At 36.7% G+C, this 18,754-nt stretch overlaps 1 protein-coding gene across 2 annotated transcripts in view; it reads left to right on the top strand.

The window, feature by feature from the left end:
- The window catches only part of LOC306877541 (phosphatidylinositol 4-kinase beta), a 32,245-nt gene extending 13,570 nt beyond the window's left edge, over positions 1 to 18,675 (top strand). For both annotated transcript variants that reach the window (XM_079429365.1, XM_079429366.1), the window contains 9 exons: positions 13,416 to 13,643; positions 13,775 to 14,002; positions 14,089 to 14,198; positions 14,282 to 14,386; positions 14,471 to 14,594; positions 16,005 to 16,270; positions 16,352 to 16,484; positions 16,603 to 16,723; positions 16,834 to 18,675. In XM_079429365.1, coding sequence (XP_079285491.1) covers positions 13,416 to 13,643; positions 13,775 to 14,002; positions 14,089 to 14,198; positions 14,282 to 14,386; positions 14,471 to 14,594; positions 16,005 to 16,270; positions 16,352 to 16,484; positions 16,603 to 16,723; positions 16,834 to 17,015 — 1,497 coding nt within the window. In that variant the 3' untranslated portion in view covers positions 17,016 to 18,675. The remainder of the gene's footprint in view (positions 1 to 13,415; positions 13,644 to 13,774; positions 14,003 to 14,088; positions 14,199 to 14,281; positions 14,387 to 14,470; positions 14,595 to 16,004; positions 16,271 to 16,351; positions 16,485 to 16,602; positions 16,724 to 16,833) is intronic.
- The last annotated feature ends 79 nt before the right edge of the window (positions 18,676 to 18,754 follow it).

The following is an 18,754-nucleotide window of genomic DNA, read 5'->3' as shown; positions in this document are numbered from 1 at the left end:
TTTACTCGATTTGCTTCAAACTTCACCAGAATAATGTCAAAACACGGCCGATGTAAAACTGTGAAGGGAATATTGATATCTAAAATTATGTTGCCATGGCAACGTGTCAAAGTTGAAAATTCGTTTCTGGTGATTTTGAGGCAGATAACATGTTTAGAATGTCATGAAACTCAACACACATATGAGTATTAATGATAGTTAGACACTGGAAAAAGCTCATAAACGGGCGTGGAAGAGGCACTCTATAGCGCCACCTTTTGTCAAAAATGGGGGGGTTAGTTTTAGCTACAGACACCAAACTCGGTACATAAATTGTTCTTATTAATCCGGACAACTTTCTAATTTACAGTCATTAGCTACGACCAACAGGACGTCGGCTATATTTATTTTAATGTGGGTTTTTTTTTAAAACGGGCTGTAAACAAATTCATACTCCTCAAAGCAGAAACACGTAAATCACACCAAACATTTTTTCTCATGATGCCAAAATACTGAAGATGCTAAATTGCGGACGGATTTAGGATATCTTGAACGATGATTTAATGGCAATTTATTAAAGTTACAGTAAAAAAGAGATTTTTTTTTTTTTTTTTATCTTTTAAGAGCAGCTTCCAAACACTTCATAAAAAATTACATACACAGAACAATACAGTCTGACGATATGTGATTAATTTCATGAATTTACAATACACTATGCAGAGGAGAAAATTTTAAAACTATCAGACAGTTGTTACAATGCTTCAATGAGTGAGAGTTCCCTGTCAGCCTGCAGCTGAGTGAGGGGGTGGGGGTGGGGTGGGGTGTGAGTGACTGTGTGGATTGAGGAGCTGGGTGAGAGAGAGAAAGAGAGAGAAGGTCTGTTTTTTTTAAATCTTTAAAAAATGCTTATAAAGCATTAAAGGTTTTCATAACACTTTATAATTAAGTCTCATTTGTTAACAGTAGGGAATGCATTAATTAACATGAACTAACAATGAAAAATATAATTTTTTACAGCATGTTAATTCTTCATTGATAGTATGAACTTACAATGAACTAACAATGAACAAAATATTTTTAATGTTAGAAAAATAGTCATGTTCAAAAGAGAAACTTTAAAATTTAATAATATATTAACACATTTTGGAATTAATATTGATCAACATTAAATGGAATATAATTATTAATGATTATATATATATATAATGATAGCTACAGACACCAAACTTGGTACATAAATTGTTCACATTAAGCCGGACAACTTTCTAATTTACAGACATTAGCTACGACCAACAGGAAGTCGGCTTTTTTTTTTTATGTGTTTTTTTTTTTCAAAACGGGCTGTAAACAAATTCATACACCTCCAAGCAGAAACCACAAATTCACACCAAACACAGAACAAGACAGTCTGAGGATATGTGATTAATTCCATGAATTTACAGTACACTATGGCGAGAAGAAAATTTTAAAACTTATCAGAGATATCCTGTCACTGTGCTTCTAATGTGTGCGGTAGGTGACTGGGTGGGTGACTGACTGTGTGAGTTCAGTGAGTGTGGAGGGGGAGAGAGAGAGAGAGGGAGACAGAGAGAGAGAGAGAGGGAGACAGAGAGAGAGAGAGAGAGAGAGAGAGAGAGAGAGAGAGAGACTGTTTAAACTTCTCAATAAAATCCTTAAAAAATGCTTATAAAGCATTAAAGGTTTTGATAACACTTTATAATTGAGTCTCATTTGTTAACAGTAGGGAATGCATTAATTAACATGAACTAACAATGAACAAAATATTTTTAATATTAGAAAAATAGTCATGTTCAAAAGATAAAACTTTAAAATTTAATATTTAATATATTAACACATTTTGGAATTGATTTTAAACATTAAAACATTGATTTCAACATTAAATGGTATATATTTATTAATGATGTAAATTAACAACAGTTAAATAATGTTGTTTTTTAACATTGGTTAATTCACAAATAACATTAAATATTAACAATATATTTTTTACTTTATTCATTTGTGTTAGAAAAAATTATTCATTTTAGTTAATGGAAAAATAAATCATTAAAAAATGCTTATAAATCATTAAAACCTTTGGTAACTATAATAATTTCTCATTTGTTAGCATTAGTAAATGCATTAACTAACATCAACTACCAATGAAAAATATATTTTCATAGAATTTAAAGTTTTATATGTTGTTCTGTGTGTGTGTGTTTCACAGAGTTGATGGTTTGGATTAACCCTTTAATTGCCGTATCCCTTAAAACCAAACTGCCAGAGGGTTACTGTATTGTGTGTGCTCGCTGGGCACCGTTTTATCGATGCCACCGGGGTGGCGTATGCTGACGGCTTGGGCCCGTCATCGCTGCTCGCAGCTATATTTAGGGCCCAAGCCAGTAAGGCGCAGGGCCCTATTGTTCTTCTAAGGATTATTATTTTTTTTTTTTTTATTTTTTTTTTTATTTTTTATTTCAATCATCCGGGCACTTTTGGGGGCCTTAACGTGCCCGAAAACTCTCGAAAATTGGCACGCACATTGGAACCTGCGGCCATTAGGACGCCGCTGAGGCTGGGACCCGGGCGTGGCACAGGGGCTCTACGGCGCCCCCTGGAAAATTGTCAGAAAACTTGATGTATAGCTCACACATACTTGCACGTATTCATATGAAACTCGGTACACATATAGAACTCATTGAGCCGAACAACTTCCGCACAGCATGTCTTAGGCTCCGCCCAACAGGAAGTCGGCTATTCAGGGCTGTTTAAAAAGCGCATGCTCTGGAATTTGATATACTCCTCTGAGGATTTCCATACGATTGCCACCAAACTCGGTGAACATGATCTCAAGACATTGGGGACGCTAAATTGCGAAGATATTTTTGATATGTCGAACGGTTTGCCCGTGGCGAGGCGATGAAGTTATGGCGAAAAATGAGACCCAGGAAATGCCTAATAACGTCCACATACATTGTATGATGTAGATCAAACTTCAGTGATTTGTTCGTTGTATGATGCCGATCGGATAGATGTGACTATTATGACTGAAAGTTATAGCGCCACCAACTGGCTGCAGGAAGTGTGTCGTTTTCAAAATGCTTTGAATTCAGCATCTTCTTTTTACTCGATTTGCTTCAAACTTCACCAGAATAATGTCAAAACACGGCCGATGTAAAACTGTGAAGGGAATATTGATATCTAAAATTATGTTGCCATGGCAACGTGTCAAAGTTGAAAATTCGTTTCTGGTGATTTTGAGGCAGATAACATGTTTAGAATGTCATGAAACTCAACACACATATCAGTATTAATGATAGTTAGACACTGGAAAAAGCTCATAAACGGGCGTGGAAGAGACACTCTATAGCGCCACCTTTTGTCAAAAATGAGGGGGTTAGTTTTAGCTACAGACCCCAAACTCGGTACATAAATTGTTCTAATTAATCCGGACAACTTTCTAATTTACAGTCATTAGCTACGACCAACAGGAAGTCGGCTATATTTATTTTAATGTGGATTTTTTTTTAAAACGGGCTGTAAACAAATTAATACTCCTCCAAGCAGAAACACTGAAATCACACCAAACATTTTTTATCATGATGCCAAAATACTGAAGATGCTAAATTGCGGACGGATTTAGGATATCTTGAACGATGATTTAATGGCAATTTATTAAAGTTACAGTAAAAAAGAGAAAACTTTTTTTTTTTTATCTTTTAAGAGCAGCTTCCAAACACTTCATAAAAAATTACATACACAGAACAATACAGTCTGAGAATATGTGATTAATTTCATGAATTTACAATACACTATGCAGAGGAGAAAATTAAAAAACTATCAGAGCTGCTTCTGAGTGAGAGCTCCCTGTCACTGCAGCTGAGTGAGGGGGTGGGGTGGGGTGTGAGTGACTGTGTGAGTGACTGTGTGGATTGAGGAGCTGGGTGAGAGAGAGAAAGAGAGAGAGGGTCTGTTTTTTAAAATCTTTAAAAAATGCTTATAAATCATTAAAGATTTTGATAACACTTTATAATAAGGTCTCATTTCTTAACATTAGGAAATGCATTAATTAACGTGAACTAACAATGAAAAATATATTTTTACAGCATGTTAATTCTTCCATGATAGTATGAACTAACAAAGAACAATTTTTTTTAAAGCATTTATTAATCTTTTTAATGTTAGAAAAATAGTCATGTTCAAAAGATAAACTTTAAAATTTAATAATATATTAATACATTTTGGAATTAATATTGATCAACATTAAATGGTATATAATTATTAATGTTTATATAGATATATATATAATGATAGCTACAGACACCAAACTCGGTACATAAATTGTTCTTATTAATCCGGACAACTTTCTAATTCACAGACATTAGCTACGACCAACAGGAAGTCGGCTATATTTATTTTAATGTGGGTTTTTTTTTTAAACAGGCTGTAAACAAATTCATACTCCTTCAAGCAGAAACACAGAAATCACACCAAACATTTTTTCTCATGATGCCAAAATACTGAAGATGCTAAATTGTGGACGGATTTAGGATATCTTGAACGGTGTTTTAATGGCAATTTATTAAAGTTACAGAAAAAAGAGAAAACTTTTTTTTTTATCTTTTAAGAGCAGCTTCCAAACACTTCATAAAAAATTACATACACAGAACAATCACAGAATTTAAAGTTTTATATGTTGTTCTGTGTGTGTGTGTGTGTGTTTCACAGAGTTGATGGTTTGGATTAACCCTTTAATTGCCGTATCCCTTAAAACCAAACTGCCAGAGGGTTACTGTAATGCGTGTGCTCGCTGGGCACCGTTTTATCGATGCCACCAGGGTGGCGTATGCTGACGGCTTGGGCCCGTCATCGCTGCTTGCAGCTATATTTATTATTATTTTTTTTTTTTTTTTTTTTTTTTTTCAATCATCCGGGCACTTTTGGGGGCCTTAACGTGCCCGAAAACTCTCGAAAATTGGCACGCACATTGGAACCTGCGGCCATTAGGACGCCGCTGAGGCTGGGACCCGGGCGTGGCACAGGGGCTCTACGGCGCCCCCTGGAAAATTGTCAGAAAACTTGATGTATAGCTCACACATACTTGCACGTATTCATATGAAACTCGGTACACATATAGAACTCATTGAGCCGAACAACTTTCACGCAGCATGTCTTAGGCTCCGCCCAACAGGAAGTCGGCTATTCAGGGCTGTTTAAAAAGCGCATGCTCTGGAATTTGATATACTCCTCTGAGGATTTCCATACGATTGCCACCAAACTCGGTGAACATGATCTCAGGACATTGGGGACGCTAAATTGCGAAGATATTTTTGATATGTCGAACGGTTTGCCCGTGGCGAGGCGATGAAGTTATGGCGAAAAATGAGACCCAGGAAATGCCTAATAACGTCCACATACATTGTATGATGTAGATCAAACTTCAGTGATTTGTTCTTTGTATGATGCCGATCGGATAGATGTGACTATTATGACTGAAAGTTATAGCGCCACCAACTGGCTGCAGGAAGTGTGTCGTTTTCAAAATGCTTTGAATTCAGCATCTTATTTTTACTCGATTTGCTTCAAACTTCACCAGAATAATGTCAAAACACGGCCGATGTAAAACTGTGAAGGGAAGATTGATATCTAAAATTATGTTGCCATGGCAACGTGTCAAAGTTGAAAATTCGTTTCTGGTGATTTTGAGGCAGATAACATGTTTAGAATGTCATGAAACTCAACACACATATGAGTATTAATGATAGTTAGACACTGGAAAAAGCTCATATACGGGCGTGGAAGAGGCACTCTATAGCGCCACCTTTTGTCAAAAATGAGGGGGTTAGTTTTAGCTACAGACCCCAAACTCGGTACATAAATTGTTCTAATTAATCCGGACAACTTTCTAATTTACAGTCATTAGCTACGACCAACAGGAAGTCGGCTATATTTATTTTAATGTGGGTTTTTTTTAAAAACGGGCTGTAAACAAATTAATACTCCTCCAAGCAGAAACACGGAAATCACACCAAACATTTTTTATCATGATGCCAAAATACTGAAGATGCTAAATTGCGGACGGATTTAGGATATCTTGAACGATGATTTAATGGCAATTTATTAAAGTTACAGTAAAAAAGATCATTTCTTTTTTTTTTTTTATCTTTTAAGAGCAGCTTCCAAACACTTCATAAAAAATTACATACACAGAACAATACAGTCTGAGGATATGTGATTAATTTTATGAATTTACAATACACTATGCAGAGGAGAAAATTTGAAAACTATCAGAGAGTTAGACTTAGACTGCTTCTGAGTGAGAGATCCCTGTCAGCCTGCAGCTGAGTGAGGGGTGGGGGTGGGGTGGGGTGTGAGTGACTGTGTGAGTGACTGTGTGGATTGAGCCAGTGGGTGAGAGAGAGAAAGAGAGAGAGAGGGTCTGTTTTTTTAAATCTTTAAAAAATGCTTATAAATCATTAAAGATTTTGATAACACTTTATAATAAGGTCTCAATTCTTAACATTAGGAAATGCATTAATTAACGTGAACTAACAATGAAAAATATATTTTTACAGCATGTTAATTCTTCCATGATAGTATGAACTAACAAAGAACAATTTTTTTAAAGCATTTATTAATCTTTTTAATGTTAGAAAATTAGTCATGTTCAAAAGATAAACTTTAAAATGTAATAATATATAAACACATTTTGGAATTAATATTGATCAACATTAAATGGTATATAATTATTAATGATTATATATATATATATATATATATATATATATATATATATATAATGATAGCTACAGACACCAAACTCGGTACATAAATTGTTCTTATTAATCCGGACAACTTTCTAATTTACAGTCATTAGCTACGACCAACAGGAAATCGGCTATTTTTTTTTTTTATGTGTTTTTTTTTTTTTTAAACGGGCTGTAAACAAATTCATACTCCTTCAAGCAGAAACCAAAAATTCACACCAAACATTTTTTCACATGCTTCCAAGATACTGAAGATGCTACATTGCGGACTGATTTAGGATATCTTGAACGGTGATTTAATGGCAATTTATTAAAGTTACAGTAAAAAAGAACACTTTTTTTTTTTATCTTTAAAGAGCAGCTTCCAAACACTTCATAAAAAATTACATACACAGAACAAGACAGTCTGAGATATGTGATTAATTTCATGAATTTACAATACACTATGGAGAGCAGAAAATTAAAACTATCAGAGTTCTCCTGTCTCTGTGCTTCTAATGTGTGCGGTGGGTGACTGACTGTGTGAGTTCAGTGAGTGTGGAGGGGGAGAGAGAGAGAGAGAGAGAGAGAGAGAGAGGGTCTGTTTAAACTTCTCAATAAAATCCTTAAAAAATGCTTATAAAGCATTAAAGGTTTTGATAACACTTTATAATTAAGTCTCTTTTGTTAACAGTAGGGAATGCATTAATTAACATGAACTAACAATGAAAAATATATTTTTTACAGCATGTTAATTCTTCATTGATAGTATGAACTTACAATGAACAAAATATTTTTAATATTAGAAAAATAGTCATGTTCAAAAGATAAAACTTTAAAATGTAATAATATATTAACACATTTTGGAATTGATTTTGATAAACATTAAATGGTATATATTTATTAATGATGTAAATTAACAACAGTTAAATAATGTTGTTTTTAACATTGGTTAATTCACAAATAACATTAAATATTAACAATATATGTTTTACTTTATTCATTTGTGTTAGAATAAATTATTCATGTTAGTTAATGGAAAAATAAATCATTAAAAAATGCTTATAAATCATTAAAACCTTTGGTAACTATAATAATTTCTCATTTGTTAGCATTAGTAAATGCATTAACTAACATCAACTACCAATGAAAAATATATTTTCACAGAATTTAAAGTTTTATATGTTGTTCTGTGTGTGTGTGTTTCACAGAGTTGATGGTTTGGAATAACCCTTTAATTGCCGTATCCCTTAAAACCAAACTGCCAGAGGGTTACTGTAATGTGTGTGCTCGCTGGGCACCGTTTTATCGATGCCACCGGGATGGCGTATGCTGACGGCTTGGGCCCGTCATCGCTGCTCGCAGCTATATTTTATTTTGTTTTACATTTTCTGAGTGGTGCTTGCTTGTGCAAGAGTTGCCTCCACAGGACACATGACCACATCTTGTAAACAAGACTGAATTGTAAAGTGATTGTTTGCTGGATGAGGTAAGTAAACATGACAGCTGTTGATACTACCTGAAAATTGGAGCAAGACCGCTGTTTGACACTCCCTGAGAACTGAGACACGACAGCTGTTACACGGCCCTGGAGAACAGAGCTTGGCCCATGCAAGTTGAATGCAAAGAAGGTTTATTAGTGGCCAGTGCTGGGTTGTAATTACGAGTGCCGATCTGTTAAGTTTCAGGTGGGTGGCAAGCAGCTTATGTGAACAATAGTCATACGCTGTGGGGGAAGAAGCCTGGCAGATCTGGCTTGGATGCTCTCGTATCTTTTTCCAGATTGCAGAAGGGAAGGGTAGAGTCTTACTTCTCTCAGTTGCAGGATGTTAAGGGGCAGCTTTCTGATTCAGAGGCTAGGCAAGCTCCAGTGCTCACTGTGCTTGCATTTTGTTTCGTGCAGCCAGCTGGGTTGTGTGGATTTGTTTATTTGCATAACCAACTAGTGCATCCTAGACCAGGGCTCAACAATCAGGATGTTGTCATAGTTTTGGGCCTTGCAGAAACAATTGCATATATATATATATATATATATATATATATATATATATATATATATATATATATATATATATATATATATATATATATATATATATATATATATATATATATATATATATATATATATATATATATAATTTTTTTATTTTTTTTTTTTCTCTCTCTTAACTCTTTAGTATAGGGACCAATTCTCACTATTAACTAGTTGCTTATTAGCATGCCTATTATCAATATGTTGGCTGTTTTTAGTACTTGTAAAGCACATATTCTGCATGACCATATTCTACATCCTTAATCCTCCCAATACCTAAACTTAACTACCTAACTAATACTTACTAACTAATAATAAGCAGCAAATTAGGAGTTTGAGGCAAAAGTTGTAGTTAATGGTTTGTTAATAGCGAGAAGTAGACCATAAAATAAAGTGTGACTGAAATTTTATTTTTTTTATTTTGCTCAGCAGGGACACATTAGATTGATCAAACGTGAGAGTAAAAACATTGTACATTGTTAGAAAAGATTTATATTTGAAATACATGCTGTCCTTTACATCTTTCTATTTATCAAAGATTACTGAAAAAATTGTATGGCTTCCACAAACATATTAGGCAGCGCAGCTGTTTTTTAACAAGAAATGTTACTTGAGCACCCAATCAGCATATTTGAATAATTTCTGAAGCATCGTGTGATACTGAAGACTGGCTGCTGAAAATTCTGCTTTGCGATATTTTTGACATAGATTGCGATTTGATTTTAAATTTACAAGTCAAGCTTCAGCTCAATATTGTCAATAATGTGCAGCACAGTATGAGTATCATTACCCTGCTGAAAAAGCAAAACAAACAAAAAAATACAATAGAAACCATCACAGAAATTCTTACAGTTTCCATAAAAACCATTACAAAATTCCGTTTTGTTTTGGGCATTATTCCAATAGGAATTACTGTTGTTCTATTGGTTGCCACCTGCTAGATTACATCCCACCAATAGAATGCATCAAATACCAGTAGACACCATTATAGTTTACATTAAAACCAATACAATTCCCATTATAACCCTTAAATCCATTAAATTTTCTATTGTGTTTTGGGAGGGGAAGATTATTACTACTTTTACGGAATTACTGAATTTCACATGAAAGTAAATTTTTTATAAATAAAGAACTGTATTTCTTTAGTCAAGGCAGGAAGTAATCCATTTTATTTGTGTGACCTCTTCTTTCTTGCCATGTGTTAGTGAGCAGGAACACACAGTGTGTGTCATGTGAGTAAAAGCATGATTAATTCATGTAGTCTGGAAGTTGATGCAATAATGAATAGTGCCGTTAACATAACCTGTGTATCTGTGTCTCATGTCCACATACTCCAGCCTACCACTCGTTTTTGCAGTAATAGAGCCTATATGTATGTTATAAAGATATAGTACTATAATTATTTGGATATTCAACAATAGGATAGTAGTTGCTGAAATAAGTTTTCATGCTTAGCACTGTCTTAACCAAACTTGGCGTGATATATCAACAAGCAATTAAAACTCGGTTTCATGTTCTTGTCCTAACCAACCATGACTAGTGACAGTTATTTCTGTGGCATTACCACACCCAATGTGAAAACTCATTGGTTGAAAGTTCTGCGTCTCATTACAGTACATTAAACATTAAATATCTTCTGATTTGCTGATGAACAGGTTATTTTGTATAATACCATAATCCTTATGATCAAGGATGTTTGGGAGTGTGCGTTTGGCAATCCACCACGATGGCTAATGCTGTAAACGTCATTTTCTGACAAGGGTTTATGGTTGGGTTTCGAAATCATAGCCATTTTATTTTAATATGTAGATGATAAAAGTAATCCAGCCATGAGGCGTGGCCTTGAAGGAGGAGTGTGTATAGATGCGTGCGTGTGTGTGTGTCTCGTGTAATCCCTCATCTTGTCCTCACCATCATCACAGTGCTTTACATGGGTTTGATCAGAGCGGCTCTCAGAGATTAGACCCAGTCACCATCAGCAGCCAGAGATAAACATGACACAGTTTTTTTTCAGGCCTGCGGAGTCACGGTCAGGCCCTGTTGCTCAAACAGATGGGACGAGTGTAACGTTGACATGTGTTTTTGTCTTGTTCTGACCCCCTCCACCCTCCCTTGCTCTTGCACTGCAACTCCCCCCTCCCTGCTCTTCCTTTTCGCAGGATCTGAGCTCCAACTCTGACAGTCTTGAGCTAGAGGCTGGTACAGTAAGTCTCTCACCGTCTAATAACGCTCCTCTGTGCGCAGTGGGATGATGGCTGTGTCTGTTTGCAGGGCGGGGTTGACTCCACAGATTCCTTCAAATGTGTGCCTTCAAGATTTGCAATCATGTTATCAAATGTCACAAATTGGGTATAGCATTGGCATTTTACATGAAAAGGTGCAAATAGGGTGTGAAATTCTTAATCTTAATGTCTTAATTAAAAAGTTTATTTTGTCAACTTCTGGAGACAAAACTAGATGTTATTTAAATTGTTATAATTTATTTTCTATTTATTGTACTGTTTGCAATGATTTTTTTTAAAAATTATAATATAATTATAATAGTTTTGTTTTTGTTTGCTTTTTGATAAAAATATTTAATCATTTTTAACAATAACATTTAGGAACAGGGTTGAATGATAGTCATCATCCCTACATTCATTGCAGTCATTGCTACAATTTAGTAATAATAAAAAATAAACTAGCTACATTTAGCATATTTTATATGTAGCATATCTTAGTTCTCCAGTGGGTGTAGGATTTGGGCCTTTATTTCTTAAAGTAGTGAGATCAATTTGTACCTTATTCGTGAAAAATGCTTATTGCATGTTGCATAATCATGTGAATACAATTCTTCATTCGTGAACTGATGGCATGCTTGCAAACACTTTGTGTGGTTGTTCTTTTCAGTTTTAGCTGTATTATTTGGATGTGACATTTTCCTCTCATTCTCTTATTTAATCAATCAATGTCTAAGTGTAAGAGTTTTTGACTTTAATAATGTTAATAAAGATGGGACAGTTAGATTTGTTTTGGGTTCTGTGATCAAGACCTTTGGTTTCTTACAGAGAGTTTGTAAACCTTGGCAAAGGACAATTCTCTGGAAAGTGTTTTAATTTGGTGGAATGATTTCTTTCCGTTGGTGTTTTGGGTGTTCTTTTGCATATTTGCAAAGGATTAGGTGGTATTCATAGTTCTTTGAGAGAGAAAAAAAAAAAAGTCATTTTATGTCATGTTTCTGTAACCCCTTCTACATGGATTACAGAGATGTCCATGTATCCTTTGACATCTATGAATCATAGGTCGCACATGTGGAGGAGTTTGAGTCTTTCTCCACATTTTCCTGTCCTTGGATGACCTTTATGTATTTGTGTTAATACTTTTTCCTCATTTCAGGTGCTATTCATTCATGACTCACTTGCTCTACCCTGTGGTCAGCTGTTGCTAAAACACTCACCATTTCGTTATTTTTTTTTTTTTTTTTTACGTCCATGCTTCACTTTGAGTTTAGAATGCTGTGCTGATCACTGCTCCACATATTCCTGTGCTGAATAATTAACCAGTCATGCGCAATAACTCGTCCATAGAAAATTCAGTGACTGGTTTATTTTGTACGGTCGGCTTTGGTACAATACCAACTCTGATACTATGGTATCGATACTAAATCAGACTGTGATAGATTAAACATGTGAACATACAAAACCAATAATAATTGATGTTATTTACATTAATTGCCATTTAGCTGGGATAGGAGTGTTTTGGAAAAATGACACATCGCCTTTAAAGAGATAATACACCAGAAAACTTTAATTTTGTTATTAATTACTCACCCTCATATCGTCCCAAACACGTAAGACCTTTTTTCATCTTCAGAACACAACTTAAAATATCTTTGAAATCTGAGAGCTTTCTGACTCTATAGACTGCAACGCAACTACCACGTTCAAGGCCCAGAAAGGTTATAAGGATATTGTTAAAATAGTCCATGTTACAGCAGTGGTTCAACCTTAATTTTATGAAGCTACAAGAATACTTTTGTGCAACAATTTATTTTCTTCTGTGCATGTGTCGTAGTAATCTCATGAACGCGTGTTGAAGACAGACACAGAAGAGCGGAAATTGTTGAATAAAGTCATTATTTTGCACTAAAAGTATTCTCGTTACTTCATAAAATTATGGTTGAACCACTGATGTCACGTGAATTAATTTAACAATGTCCTTACTACCTTTCTGGGCCTTGAACGTGGTAGAGTCAGAAAGCTCTCAAATTTCATCAAAAAATATCTTAATTTGTGTTTTGAAGAGGAATGAAAGTCATACGGGTTGGGAAAAAACATGAGGGTGAGTAATTAATGACAGAATTTTCCTTTTTTGGGTGAACTATCCCTTTAACTTTGCTTTTATGCTTCACGTCCCACCGCCTGAATATCTGAACTGTGCTGAATATCAGCACATTGTTATCAGGTAACAAAATTTGCGATATATTGGTATAGTACCATTTTAAAATCAGTGGTACTTTTCTGAAAATATTTTTTATATCATGCAACCCTTTTTGTTTGAATAATTCCTCTGCAAATTTCCAAATCCGTTTGCATACGTTTCATTTTGTGTGTTAAAATGACTTTTCTCTCTTTTCCCATCATCTTCCATTTCCCCTCTCAATCTTCATTTGCTCTCAGCCTGTGCGTCTGACCCCTCAGAGGGAGTTCATTAAGTCTCTCATGGGGATCGGGAAGAGACTGGCCACTCTGCCCACTAAAGAACAGAAGACCCAGAGGCTCATCTCAGAGCTGTCCCTACTCAACCACAAGCTGCCTGCCCGGGTCTGGCTGCCCACAGCTGCCTTTGACCATCACGTGGTGCGTGTACCCCACACGCAGGCCGTCGTGCTCAACTCGAAGGATAAGGTAAGGTTGTGCTGAGATAAGAATTTAGACTTTTGAAGTTTAAGAATTGAGTTTCTTTGTTCTACTGGGTTTTGAAAGACTCCTCCTTTCCTAATTTCATGTCTAAAGATTGTTAAACTGTTCTTTTTCAGGCACCTTATTTAATCTATGTAGAAGTTCTGGAATGTGAGAACTTTGAGACGTCAAGTGTCCCTGTGAGAATCCCAGAAACACGGATCCGCAGCACGCGATCCGTAGAGAATCTTCCCGATTGTGGCATCACACCTGACCAGCGTGCCAGCAGCTTCTCCACGGTTCCCAATTACGACAACGATGACGAGGCGTGGTCTGTAGATGACATCGGAGAGCTGCAAGTGGAGGTACTCACACAGAGTGACTATATAAGGGCAACATCTACAAATTTGCTGTTTTTTGAGAACTGACCTTTATTTTTTTGGTCCTTCAGCTTCCAGAGATCCACACCAACAGTTGTGACAACATTTCCCAGTTCTCAGTGGATAGCATCACCAGCCAGGAGAGCAAGGAACCTATTTTTATTGCAGCTGGAGATATCAGGTACACCTGGAGATAATGCATCAATAATTCCAAACAGTGAGAAATACAATACTAATTTAACTGGAATGTTTTTGTTATCTCAGACGACGCCTGTCTGAGCAACTCGCCCACACCCCCACCACATTTAAGAGGGACCCAGAGGATCCTTCAGCCGTAGCCTTAAAGGAACCGTGGCAAGAGAAAGTGAGGTATGTGTATGACATTCTCCAGCAAGGGTGGTTGGTTCACTCATTTGTTGAGTCTGATTTAATCATTCCTGTGTCATTGAATAGACGGATCAGGGAAGGCTCCCCCTATGGTCACCTGCCCAACTGGCGTCTACTGTCTGTTATTGTGAAATGTGGCGATGATCTGAGACAGGAGCTTCTCGCCTATCAAGTGCTGAAACAACTGCAGGTTGTCTTTATATTTTGTCTTTCAAAATGGGGTTAAAGGGATAGTTCACCCAAAAATTCTGTCATTAATTACTCAACCTCATTACTCAAACCCGTAAGACCTCCGTTCATCTTCGCAATGCAAATTGAGATATTTTTTATGAAATATGAGAGCTCTCAGACCCTCCATAGACAGCAAGGGTCCTTACGCGATCAAGGTCCAGTAGCGTAGCAAGGAGATCGGTAAATAATCCATGTGACATCAGGGGTTCAACTGAAATTTTACGAAGCTACGAGAATATTTTTTGTGCGCACTTTATTCATATCCATCTCCTCCGCATCACCCTAACGCCATTTTGGAGAATATCTGCTGGACGGGAACTGCGTACGCTCTTCTGTTTTAGCTGCATACCGGATGTGCTGTTTTCGTTCAAAGCGTATATATACGTAGAAGATGTATCCGTGCTGTGCGGCTGACACAGAAGAGCGTGCGCAGTTCCCGTCCAGTGGATATTCTCCAAAATGGTGCTACACTGATGTAGAGGAGACGAACTGTTGAATAAAGTCGTTATTTTTGTTTTTTGCATACAAAAAGTATTCTCGTAGCTTCGTGAAATTACGGTTGAACCCCTGAAGTCACATGGATTATTTTACCGATCTCCTTGCTACGTTTCTGGACCTTGATTGTGTAAGGAACCCTTGCTGTCTATGGAGGGTCTGAGAGCTCTCAGATTCCACCAAAAATATCTTAATTTGAATTAAACTGAAAGTGACGTGACGTGGTTTGGTTGAAAAAAATTCTAAATTCAAATACTTGAAATTTGTGCTCCGCATTTAACCCATCCTAAGTGCACACACCCGGAGCAGTGGGCAGCCATTTATGCTGCGGCGCCCGGGGAGCAGTTGGGGGTTCGGTGCCTTGCTCAAGGGCACCTCAGTCGTGGTATTGAGGGTGGAGAGAGCGCTGGACATTCAACCCTCCCCTCCCCTGCTCAAAGAGGCTACATTTATTGCAGCAGCCATCATTCCAGTCTTCAGTGTCATGTGATCCTTTAGAAATCATTCTGATATGCTGATTTGGTTGTCAAGAAGCATTTCTTATTATTATCAATGTTGAAAACAGTTTGATTGCTTAATAATAATTGTGGAAACTGCTATTTTCTTTTCAGGATTCTTAGTTGATTAGAAAGTTCAAAATAACAGCATTTACTTGTAATAGATAATTACAAGTAATAGATACTTGTAATTATAAATTAATGTTTTTACTGTCACTCACTTTTGATCAATGCATCCTTATGAATAAAGTTATTAAATATAAATCTTACTGACCCCAAACTTTTGAACAGTAGTTTACAATTTGTTTATTGAAGTGAGGACTGCTTAGGCATTGTTGCTAATACTGGATCTTCTCACCATCTTTGTTGTCTTCTAGATTATCTGGGAGCAAGAGCGGGTTCCCTTGTGGATCAAGCCCTATAAGATCCTGGTCATCTCCTCAGACAGTGGTATGATTGAGCCAGTGGTCAATGCTGTGTCCATTCACCAGGTGAAGAAACAGAGTCAGCTTTTATTGCTCGACTACTTCCGGCAAGAGCATGGGGACTACAATACAGAGGAATTCCTTACCGCTCAGCGCAACTTTGTTCAGAGCTGCGCTGGCTACTGTCTCATCTGCTATCTGCTGCAGGTCAAGGACAGGTGAGAGAGACAATGCTTGAATCATGTCGGAAATTAAACCATTTGGATAAGTTGTAACCACCCTTTTGTCTTGTTTTTCAGGCACAATGGAAATATCCTGCTAGACTCTGAGGGCCACATCATTCACATCGACTTTGGCTTCATCCTTTCCAGCTCTCCACGTAACCTGGGCTTCGAGACATCTGCCTTCAAACTAACCAGTGAATTTGTGGATGTAAGCACAGCTTTGTTTATATTGGATGAAGTCATCATCGAATGTGGAGAAGGATTTAAAAAGAATGATCAGCTTCTCTGTATCGGCCAGAATTTTAAAATCTGTGCATCTCTTTTAGGTAATGGGAGGACTTGATGGAGACATGTTCAATTATTATAAGATGCTTATGCTCCAAGGCCTCATCGCTGCTCGTAAGCACATGGAGAAGGTCGTCCAGATTGTAGAAATCATGCAGCAAGGTATTGTTCGCCTGAAGCTTCAGGGGATGGAGCATCTTTGTCTTTCTATAATCATTTGAGGACGTGTTATCATTCAGCTTTTCTTATAAAACGCTTTATATGTTATGCAGGTTCTCAGCTTCCCTGCTTCCACGGCTCCAGCACCATCCGTAATCTGAAGGAGCGTTTCCATATGAACCTGACAGAGGAGCAGCTGCAGGTTTTGGTAGAGCAGATGGTGGACGGATCCATGCGTTCCATCACTACCAAGCTCTACGACGGCTTTCAGTATCTCACCAATGGCATCATGTGAGCGCTGGCCAGGCTGCACACGGACTAGAGCGCTAAAACTGGAAAAAAGGCTGCACCACTTTGAAAACCACTCCTAACGCCCGTTTCCCATAACCACCCTTGTGCTTCTGCACCCTTCAGACTGATTGTCTTTAAAGATGGAGTTTTTGTGTTCTTTTTTTTTAAACCCTGACTGAAGAGGTCTTGAACTGTGAAGTAACTGCTTGTCGTCTTTTTTTCAACAGCAATTCCTTTTGTTTAAGCCCTCCCTTTTTTTGTCACGTCATCTTGCAGAACTCTGGATCCCCAGAGTTTAATTTTATCCAGCTTTCCAGTGCCTCATTTAAACACTACGCTGCTCTGTGACTCACCTGTGTACTGACTGACTTCAACAGCCCATATTATCATCATCAGCTTTTTTGTGTTGCTATGCCACTAATGATACATACTTTGGATGAATAACATTCAGAATTTCAACACATACAGTGGGGCGGAAAACAGGAGATGCTGTATCAAAGCCTGTAAATTGCATTGTGAAATGAGGGACTCGGGTGGTAAACATTGCTGTATTGTTCAGCTTTGTGAAGTCAGTGTTACATGAACTAGTTAAGAGATCTTCAGCTCAGAGCTGCACGAGTCAGAGACCATTAAGCCATGAAACGTTTACTTAAAGTGCTCTCATTTGACCCTGTGAGAAGTGCTTGAGCCGTAATAGGGTTAATGAAGCTTTTTAATTCGATATGGATGTGTTAAACGTCAAAACACCAAAGACACAGACCAGTGACTCCACTAATCATATGAGAGGTTTAATCTTGAATTGATAAAAAAAGACGACGTAAAATAATTAGGATTTAACTTAAATAACCTGGTTTGTTTTCTAGGTCAAAATAAATGTATAAAGAAACTATTTTGAGTTTCCAAAGGTCTGGACTGAAATATAGTGGACTGAGAGATATGAACACTATTTATTGCCCTTTTACAGGTATTTCATATACTTACTTGACACTTATGAAATGACACTTTCTCAACGTTCTCTGTGGATTTCATTTTGTTGTTTTGTTTGGCACACGTTATAATCCAAGTTGTGCTAGTTTGTACAGCTAACCTGAATTTATGATGTGCATTCTTACAGGTGGGCAGCCATGTTTAAATGTGTGACTGTGAGCCACTGGAGTTGTTTTTTGTTTGTTATTTTAACAGAGAGGAGTTGTTCGGAATCTGTTGCACAGGAGAAATGGAAAGGGCTATGAAAAAGCGAGAGAAATCAACACATTGTTTTTGTTTTTATTTCCTACACATGTACAGGTATAAAATTCCCTGCCTAAATTTTCTAGTTTTTTTTTTATTATTATTATTATTATTCTTTATTTTCATAGAAATTGGGCGTGTGCTGAGCCTCGTCTTATTTCCCTGTGACATCAGTGCTTCTCTTAATAGTTTTAATTAATTCTCTTAGCGGGAGCCACAATTTCCTTTAATTTGTTTGCCTGTGCGAGGGCAGTGTAGACTCGCAGTGTACGCTTTCAATAAGCTTATCTTTTCTCTTTACTATTTTATACTTCTATTGTTTCAACATCAGACTTTCCTTTGAAACTTGTAAAACGGACCAGCTCTTAAGATCATGTGAATAACCTTCCTTGTGAATGTTCCTTTGTATAATAAATTAAATGTTCCCGTTACGCAAATTGTATATATTTTTTAAAATCTTTCGAGACCCTGTAATTGATATATTTATTTAATTTTTTTTGTGCAAATGTGAAT

Source organism: Barbus barbus (genome assembly GCF_936440315.1).
Source record: "Barbus barbus genome assembly, chromosome: 12".
NCBI classification, from domain to species: domain Eukaryota; kingdom Metazoa; phylum Chordata; class Actinopteri; order Cypriniformes; family Cyprinidae; genus Barbus; species Barbus barbus.
This window is presented reverse-complemented; position numbering and strand designations above follow the sequence as displayed.